The sequence below is a fragment of the Mesocricetus auratus genome, unplaced genomic scaffold (genome assembly GCF_017639785.1).
Source record: "Mesocricetus auratus isolate SY011 unplaced genomic scaffold, BCM_Maur_2.0 Super-Scaffold_100010, whole genome shotgun sequence".
Taxonomy (NCBI): Eukaryota; Metazoa; Chordata; class Mammalia; order Rodentia; family Cricetidae; genus Mesocricetus; species Mesocricetus auratus.
Genome location: NW_024429194.1, coordinates 35,623,458 through 35,632,289, shown reverse-complemented (window position 1 = coordinate 35,632,289; position 8,832 = coordinate 35,623,458). Strand labels below are relative to the sequence as shown.

The 8,832-nt window shown below is 45.1% G+C and overlaps 1 protein-coding gene across 1 annotated transcript; it reads left to right on the top strand.

Annotated features, from left to right (window-relative positions):
* Positions 1–4,770: 4,770 nt before the first annotated feature.
* Positions 4,771–7,308, top strand: Rpl37a (ribosomal protein L37a). Its single transcript, XM_005070511.4, has 4 exons — positions 4,771–4,889; positions 5,235–5,363; positions 5,742–5,824; positions 7,191–7,308. The coding sequence occupies exons 1-4, from the start codon at positions 4,887–4,889 to the stop codon at positions 7,252–7,254; spliced, it is 279 nt and encodes a 92-aa protein (XP_005070568.1). The 5' UTR covers positions 4,771–4,886; the 3' UTR covers positions 7,255–7,308.
* Positions 7,309–8,832: the final 1,524 nt, after the last annotated feature.

Below are 8,832 nucleotides of genomic sequence, written 5' to 3'. Positions count from 1 at the left end.
CTTCCCCCTTACAGAGTGTATGGTATTCTATACAGCAGAGGAAGCAAACCCAATGACTTGAGTTTTCAAATACAGTAGGAAGTCTAGAATTCAATTACTAACTGTGTAACTTCAGGCAAATCTCTCTCAATGCTAGTTTCTAGTTTGTCTAGAACACCCTGCCTCCTATCACACTCAGTTCTAGAGTCCGTGGATCGACCTTGGAAAGCAAGGAAATCTAAACTTGCAAAACTCTTTATAAACTTATCACATGATATGCACAAGAACAAGTCCCAATCAGCAAATATTTTTACTCTGGCATGCCCGGCTTTGTGTTAGTGCACGGGATGCAAAGATCAACATAACTCTGGGCTCATTAGTTACCGTGCCCTTTATGGTGGTTCCAAATAGACTTTGTGTCTACAACAGTTTGGGATTTATACAAAAACTGATGAAGTAGTGCAGATATTTTTGCATTTTTCCCCCAAGACAGGGTTTCTCTGTGTAGCATTTGAAGTCTGTCCTGGAACTCACTCTGTAGACCAGGCTGACCTTGAACTCATAGAGATCTGCCTTCTCTGTCTCCAGACTGCTGGGATTAAAGGCATGTGCCACCACTACTGCCTGGCCTGATTTTGAACCTATATTGATAGCTTAATGAATTTAATTCCATTGTGCACTCAGATCTTGGTTTTCACGACGTCCTTTGTTCAGTTCCGTAGGTTCTGTAACACATTTACTTATCATGCTACCTCAGGCTTTTCTCAGCATTATTTCTGAGTTTTTGATGATTTTGACAATTTTGAGAAAATACCAGTAAAACATTTTTAGGAGCCTCTCTCTTAGAACCTCTGATGCTTTTCTCACAGTTAGAACAGAGCTATTGGGCTGTACAGATGATTCAGCTTGTCATTCAAGTCTGACGACGAGTTGGGGTCTCTAGAACCCACATAAATGTAGGATGGACATGGTAGAACCACCTGTAATTCCAGAGCCAGGAAGGTGAAGAATCCCTTAGATAAGCTGGCTACCAGAATATGTGTTTACAAGGTCTGTGGTCAATTGAGGGATCCTGCCCTAGTGAATTAAGTGGAGAAGGATGAAGGAAGGTTTCTGATGTCCTTTCGGACATGCGTATATACACATACACACCAGACCCACGAATACATCTCCAGAAGCATGATGTGGTTATAAATTTGGGGTTTGGAAGACCATCACATATGGTGACCAGAGGAACCCTTGAGTGAATGTATAAGGAGTGGATAAGTCCTGAGTGGATGTGTGCTAATGACCAGAGCCACTGCCCCAAACCCATGGGAACTGACAAAGCCTTCCTCAGGTCAGGATCAGAGAACTGGCAAAGCCTTTCTCTGGTCTGTGTGGGAATACTGACAAAGCATAAAGAAGGTATCCACCACCACTTCCCTCTCCTGGATGCTTACAGCCTGAGAATGCTTCCCTACAGAGCCCCCTCACACCGACTAGCTAACCTGTCCTTCCCTTTCTGTATGCAGTGCACTGAGGTTCCGGTTGTTGTGTAATTGGTTCTGCTCTATCAGAGAAAGCAGATTTTCCATGTGTGTGTCTGTGTTTGTCCTTTCCTCATTCTCTTGTCACCCAGGTCAGGTTTCCAGGAGCAGGCTGTACTTAGACATGGTAGTCACAATACACCAATATGACATCACTGCTAGTCTTGCCCTCGATCATCTGGTCAAGGTGGTGCTTGTGAGGCCTCTCTGGTGTAAAGCCCTTTCTCCGGATTTGACATCTTCTTCGGAAGAAAGTTCTGTACCCCCGATACTCAAAGACTGGCAGTTATGCTCCTGCTTAATGGGAGGCATAGATTACTTAAAACTGCTCTAGAGGAGATTTTTCTTTTTTTAATATTTATTTATCATGTATACAGTGTTCTGTCTGCATGTATACCTGCAGAAGAGAGCCAAGATTTTTCTTTTCTTATCACACTTATCCAATTATTTCTATGCACTCACGGATATTAATTTTATTCTTTGGATTATAAATCAATACTATTTTACGTTTTCTTCAAAATTTTCTATCCCCATGACTTTCCTCCATCATTACTGGACTTTCTGCGTTTGAAGACGTTTCCGTATTTTCTGGCTCCAGGCTCGTCTCCCACATTTCCTGCCACAGTGCTAGAGTCTGTTGCTTCTACAGGGAGTTCTGGTTTTGCTTTTTATTTTTCCTATTGGGGGATGATATTAAAAACCAGGATCTGAGTGGTTGGTGTCCTTATTGCCACTGGGGTTGTTGGAGTTGATTGTAAAAAGTTGAGACAGGGTCTGAAGTAACCCAGGCTGGTCTTGAACCCACTACATAGCTGAAGATGACAAACCACCGATTGTCCTCTACTTCTCAAGTGCTGGGGTTGCAGGCATATGCCACCATATCCACCTTGGCTGGGATTATTTTAAGTGACAGTTTCTTCAGATTATGAAAGGCATTCATGCTCATGAGGAAAATATTAAGAAATGTACATAGAAAAAAATCCGTTTAACTAGTTCCACAACCCAGTATCCTAAAAGTACACTCTCTGCTTTTCCTCTTCCTTGAATTTATACAACCAAGCTCAAGCAATGCCCGGGGAGGATAAAAACAGAACTGCTTTTGTTCCATAAAACTTTACGAGGCAGCGATGGCATAAACTACAGAGTCAGCCACTGTCCCAACAGCACTCAGTGTCTGGAAACTCCCTGGACCCACAAAAGGTAGGAGGTAGCTGGAACCTTAGCCATTATCTGGCCCAGTCCCTCACTTGTAAATATGTTGGCTGTGGGAAGTTGGGAGTGGTGCTTTATACAAGGGACTGCGGCTCACCTGAAGTCATACCATGAGGTAGTTACAGAATCTGGCCTGTACCCTGCCTGATTTATGTTTTCTTTTCTCAGTGTTACTCTGACGTGGGTTAGTGCCTGCTGACATTCAAGAGAAATGACTTTGAGATCAGTCAGCCTGAAACTGTATTCTAGCCACTACATGGCTGTGAGACACTAGGAAAGATTTTTTTTTTTTTTTTGGTTTTTCGAGACAAGGTTTCTCTGTGGCTTTGGAGGCTATCCTGGAACTAGCTCTTGTAGACCAGGCTGGCCTCGAACTCACAGAGATCCGCCTGCCTCTGCCTCCCGAGTGCTGGGATTAAAGGTGTGCGCCACCAACGCCCGGCTTCTTTTGGTTTTTCAAGACAGGGTTTCTCTGTGTAGCTTTGGAGCCTATCCTGGCTCTCACTCTGTAGACCAGGTTGGCCTTGAACTCACAGAGATCTGCCTGCCTTTGCCTCCTGAGTGCTGGGATTAAGGGTGTGCGCCACCAACGCCCAGCCACTGGGCAAGATTCTTAACTTCTGGGCCTTTGATTCTTCATCTAGACAGTGATATTTACAGCTGTATGGTATTGCTATGTTCCAGACACTGTGATAAACACTTTGTATGCATTCAGCTCATTGACTCTTCACAACTTTATGAAGTAGGTATTATACTTATGCAGATTTCATAGTTGAGAAGCCAGAACTTTTCAAAAGCTTTGTAACTGGTAAGTAGAAAAGCCCTGATTTTCCAGTTACAGAGCCTGTGCAACACATGAAAGTTTTGTTTTGTTTTGTTTTTTGAGACAGGCAGACATGGTTTCTCTGAGTAGCCTTGGCTGTCCAGGAACACACTCTGTAGACTAGGCTGGCCTCGAAGTCAGAGATCTGCCTGCCTTTGCCTCCCTAGTGCTAGGATTAAAGGTGTGTGCCACCACAGCCTGGCTGAAATTTGTTACCTTTTTTGTTTGTTTTTTGAGACAGGGTTTCTCTGTGTAACAGCCCGAGCTGTTCTGGAACTCACTTTGTTGACCAGGCTGGCCTTGAACTCACAGAGATCCTCCTGCCTCTGTTTCCCTAGTGCTGGGATTAAAGGCGTGTGCCACCAACGCCCAGCTTCTTCCTTTTAATCAATTTTTATGTGTAATGTTGTCTTCATGTAACAACTGTGTGTTCCACATGCGCGTCTGGTGCCCAGAAAGGCCTGAAGAGGCCGTCGGAGACTCTGGAACTGGGGTTACAAGCTGTTGAGAACTACCATGTGGGGTTGAGAATTCAACCCTAAGGCTCTGGAAGGCAGTCAGTGCTCCTAACCGCTGAGCCACGTCTCCAACCCAACCACATTTTTCCTGGGAGAATTCCAGGCTCTAGGGCAGTCCTGGTATTGTGGTGATCCCCAACCTTAAATTATTTTCCTTGTTATTTCACAACTGTTGTTCTGAATCGTAAATATCTATTTTCCAATGGTTTTAGGCAACTCTTGTGAAAGGATCGTTAGACACCCCAATGGGTCTTGACCCATGGCTGAGAAACCCTGCTCTAAGGTCTGGGTTGAAGTGGCCCCTCTTTTTTTTTTTTTCTTCTTTTTTTTGGTTTTTTCGAGAGAGGCCCCTCTTTCTTACCTTACCCCCAGAGCTCTGATCAGCAACATTTCGTAACTCCTAATTGTGACGAATGCAACTGTCTTCCCAGCTGAACTGCAACTTGGCCTGGGAGCGGATCCTGATGATTTTCCAAAGTATAACATAGTGAGTGGGGAAAGCAATGAGACTCAGTCACAACGTTATGATTTAAACACTTTAAAACCTGCCTTTTCTCGATCAGAACGGAAGAAAACTCACACCAGCTTTGTATACCTTTTGTGTATGTGCAAGCTAAGAAGGGTGTGTTTCCGGTGGTGAACAAGAGATCAGACCCCAGCCCACCTAAACATTCCCCAAAGCACCGCCAGGGGACAGCGAATAAACCTCTAGAACACCGAGTTCAGGGCCTAGAGGGGCCGTGACATCACTTCCGCCCGCTCTCTAAAACCGCGCCTGCGCAGTGCGGCTCTTCCTCTCCGGGCTTGGGCTTAGGTTCCGGCGACATGGTGAGTCTCGGCGTTGCTGTTTTGGAAGTCGCTATCCGTTTGCATCTGGCTCTCTGTCCGGTTTTCCTTCCTCACCCGCTTCGAGCAGCGTGTGCTGTCTCGCGTGCTGTCTGTTGTTGGGGTCCTCGCCGCGTCTGGAGCCCCGGAGGCGGCTCGGCGGGGCTTGGCCCAGCTCGGCGGTGAAGGCGCCGCTCCGGAGCCCCGCTCGCCCCGTGCACGCTGGTCTTGCGGGCTGAGCTTGGCGAAAACTCGTCCCTAGCTGAATCTGTGCACAGCGGTGTGTGTGCTGCGCGCACGGACTTGTTTCCCATCGCTAAATGTCGCCGTCTTTTACTCTGTTCACAGGCTAAACGCACCAAGAAGGTCGGGATCGTCGGGAAGTACGGGACCCGCTATGGTGCCTCCCTCCGGAAAATGGTGAAGAAAATTGAAATCAGCCAGCACGCCAAGTACACCTGCTCCTTCTGCGGCAAGGTAAGTTGGCCTCGGGAGGGGAGGATGGCTTGTGACTTAAGGTGGTCTGTACGCGGTGGGACAGCATAAGGGTTTGGGGTTAATTTTGCGAAGCATTCCGTGATTATATGGAATAGCTGAGGAAACGAAGGATAACTGGTTTTGGAGAGGGGAAAGGTGGAATCCTGAACGGCTCAGTGGGAAATGATTGCTCTATTAACACTTCTACATATACTGTGTAGTCTAGTCTGCATCTAATGTCCTGCTTGGATTACTAGAAATTGATTGTTTAGCAGATAGATAACTGGCTTTATTTTAAATGTAGTTTAGACTCTGGAAACTGTAGAGGTTTATGTTTTCACATGTTTCATATCAAGACTAAAAAAACAATACTTACAGACCAAGATGAAGAGACGAGCCGTTGGCATCTGGCACTGTGGTTCCTGCATGAAAACAGTGGCTGGCGGGGCCTGGACATACAAGTGAGTGCATTTCTCTGTGCTGTGGGGGAAGTGTATGGACCACACAACACAGCCCGTGTTCGTGGTCTGGCACATACCGGGCTAGTTTTCATTTTTATGACGGGTTTTAGGGTTTTCTTTTGACTAAAATTGGGATAGAAAGCTCTTTGAAATAAGAGATGAAGCCGGGCGTTGGTGGTGCACGCCTTTAATCCCAGCACTTGGGAGGCAGAGGCAGGCGGATCTCTGTGAGTTCGAGACCAGCCTGGTCTACAGAGTGAGTTCCAGGACAGCCTCCAAAGCCACAGAGAAACCCTGTCTCGAAAAACCAAAAGAAAAAAAAAAGAGATGAAAGTTGGGGCTTTTTTGAAAGACAGGCTTCTCTGACAGCTCTGACTATCCTGAAACTGGCTCTGTAGAGCATGCTGACCTCGAACCCACGGAGATCAGTTTGTCTCTGGCTCCCACGTTGCTGGGGAAGAGTTGGGATTTGGGTGGTATTGCTCTGTATTGTAGTCATGGGATCTTTTGAAAATTATGGTCTCTCTGTCCATTATTGGCATGTGAGTGTATGCTCTACCTTGGCTGACAGATTGTTTCTATAAAATGGTTTTTAAATGAGGCTAGTTGGTTTGGGATTGTATAGAAAAATTTGAGGCTATTTGGGCTGCCATGCTATTGTTGTTTTAAAAAAACAAGCTTTGGACATATTTAGTGCTGTGGCCTTGACAGGGCCTCATGGTGTGGCTGAGGCGAAAGAAACTTGTCTGTCATTGCTTTGTCCTTAGAACTTGGCATCAGAATTCAAGCCGTCTTGAGGGCCTGTGGCTGTATGCTGGCCCCTGAGTAGGGTGTTCCTGTGGTGTGTGGCTAGTTGCTGAGAAATGGCATGTACTGGTCACAGTTTTTAGTGGTCTTGGCGTTGAATTGAGTGGATGTGTTTAAGCACTTTGAGTTTTAGGCTAGCAAGAGGAAGAACAGAAGCAGGATGCTCATGCTTACAATATAATCTGTGGGCTAGCTGCCCGACTTAGGGGTGTACCCTGAAACTTGTGTCTGCCTTTGCCATCCTATCTTCAAAGGAACACACCCTAAGTTTTTTTTAAACTTATCTGTCTCATGGAGTTTGGGTCAGCTTCTTTATAATTGCTAGAGAAATCAGATTTACCAGAACTTTAGAGTTCTGCCAGTGCCTGCGTGGTTTTAAGACTCCTGAGCAGTCTTTAGGACTTGGGATTCTTTGAGGCGTGGTATTGCTGAAGGACACTATCAGTGTAACTTTCCAGGAGAAAGTCAAAACGTCAGGGTTGCAGGGGAGCCACGTGAGGCAGGTTTACTCGTTTTTATGTTAGCATGCTTAATTGTGTTGGGAACTTTCTCTTAACAGCACAACTTCTGCCGTCACAGTGAAGTCTGCCATCAGAAGACTGAAGGAACTGAAGGACCAGTAAAAGTATATTGCCTGAGACCTGACTAGCCGCTAATAAATGGGTTAATTTGCGTAACTTTACTTGTTTGTGGTAAATTATAACATTTCGGCATATGCTACCTTTTTTCCAGTTTTTTTTATTTTTTTTGGTTTTTCGAGACAGGGTTTCTCTGTGGCTTTGGAGGCTGTCCTGGAACTCACTCTGTAGACCAGGCTGGTCTCGAACTCACAGAGATCCGCCTGCCTCTGCCTCCCAAGTGCTGGGATTAAAGGCGTGCACCACCAACGCCCGGCTCTTTTTTCCAGTTTAAAAACATTTTTGCTGTTGGAAAACTCTGGCTTTTTGGTGTATTTTTGAGGCAGGGTTTCTAGCTTTGGAGGCTGGTCTTGAACTCACAAAACTGCTTAACTCCTAAGTGCTGGGATTAAAGGCATGTGCCAGCACTGTCAGGCTGGCTTTGAATGTCAGATTTTTCTCAGCCTTTGGTGCTGTTCAAAGTCTTACATCCTTTTATTTATTTATTTATTTTTTTGAGACAGGGTTTTTCTGTGGCTTTGGAGGCTGTCCTGGAACTCGCTTGGTAGTCCAGGCTGGTCTCTAACTCAGAGATCCGTCTGCCTCCCGAGTTCTGGGATTAAAGGCGTGCGCCACCAACGCCCGGCAAGTCTTACATCCTTAAAAATGAGCAAGGCACACATCAGACCAGAACTTACTTTTCCACTCATTTATTTATTTATTTATTGGGAATAGGTGGGGATGGATTGAGGTGTTTCTGCATAACAGCCCTGGCTGTCCTGGAACTTGTTTTGTAAACCAGGTTGGCCTTGAACTCAGATCTGGCTGTAGGGAAATTTTAATGGTAGTTGTTTTCCATTTACAAGAACAGATGCAAATGAGATGATCATTTTCACATAAGGAGTTAAATCTTAGGTCAAATGAGGCAACTCAGTGGGTATAGAGCACTTGCTGTCGAGCCTGAGAGCTTGAGTTTGATTCCTGAGACTCATGCAGTAGGTTAGAGAATTAACCTCTCCTAGAAGTTCTATTTTGTGTGTGTTCCTGTATGCAGGAACACGTGAATAAGTGTAAAATCTTGGATATTTTGATATATTTGTGTAAGTGTGGAACAACAATTTTAAGTGAAACTTAAGCCAACTACTCAATGATGTAACTAATCCAAAGATAAATTAATGTGAACCCTGAAATTCCTAACAGCCTTGTCTGAGTTGTATGGTGCTGGTGTGTGGCGATCAGTGCAGGTCGTGTTTGGGAGCTCAGCTGCGGAGGTGTGGAGGTGGTAATGCAGTGTAGCAGGCGCTTCAGAAACACCCTGGCTTCATTACATTTGTGCTTTTCATGGTACTCATTCAGTTATGCAATGCTATGTGGAGTCACTAGGACTAGGCTTACAGACCATCTTATATACCCTTAAAAAGAATGTCTTGTTGAGTAATGTAGAGAGCCAGGGATTTATGGCAAGTTTTGATTTAAAGGATTATTGTAGGTTTTGGCTGGAGGAAAGATTTTGAATGAGCCAAAATAAGATGGGAAATAATGCAACAGCTATTATAATATATTGGAATCAAAGTTAAGTAGTTT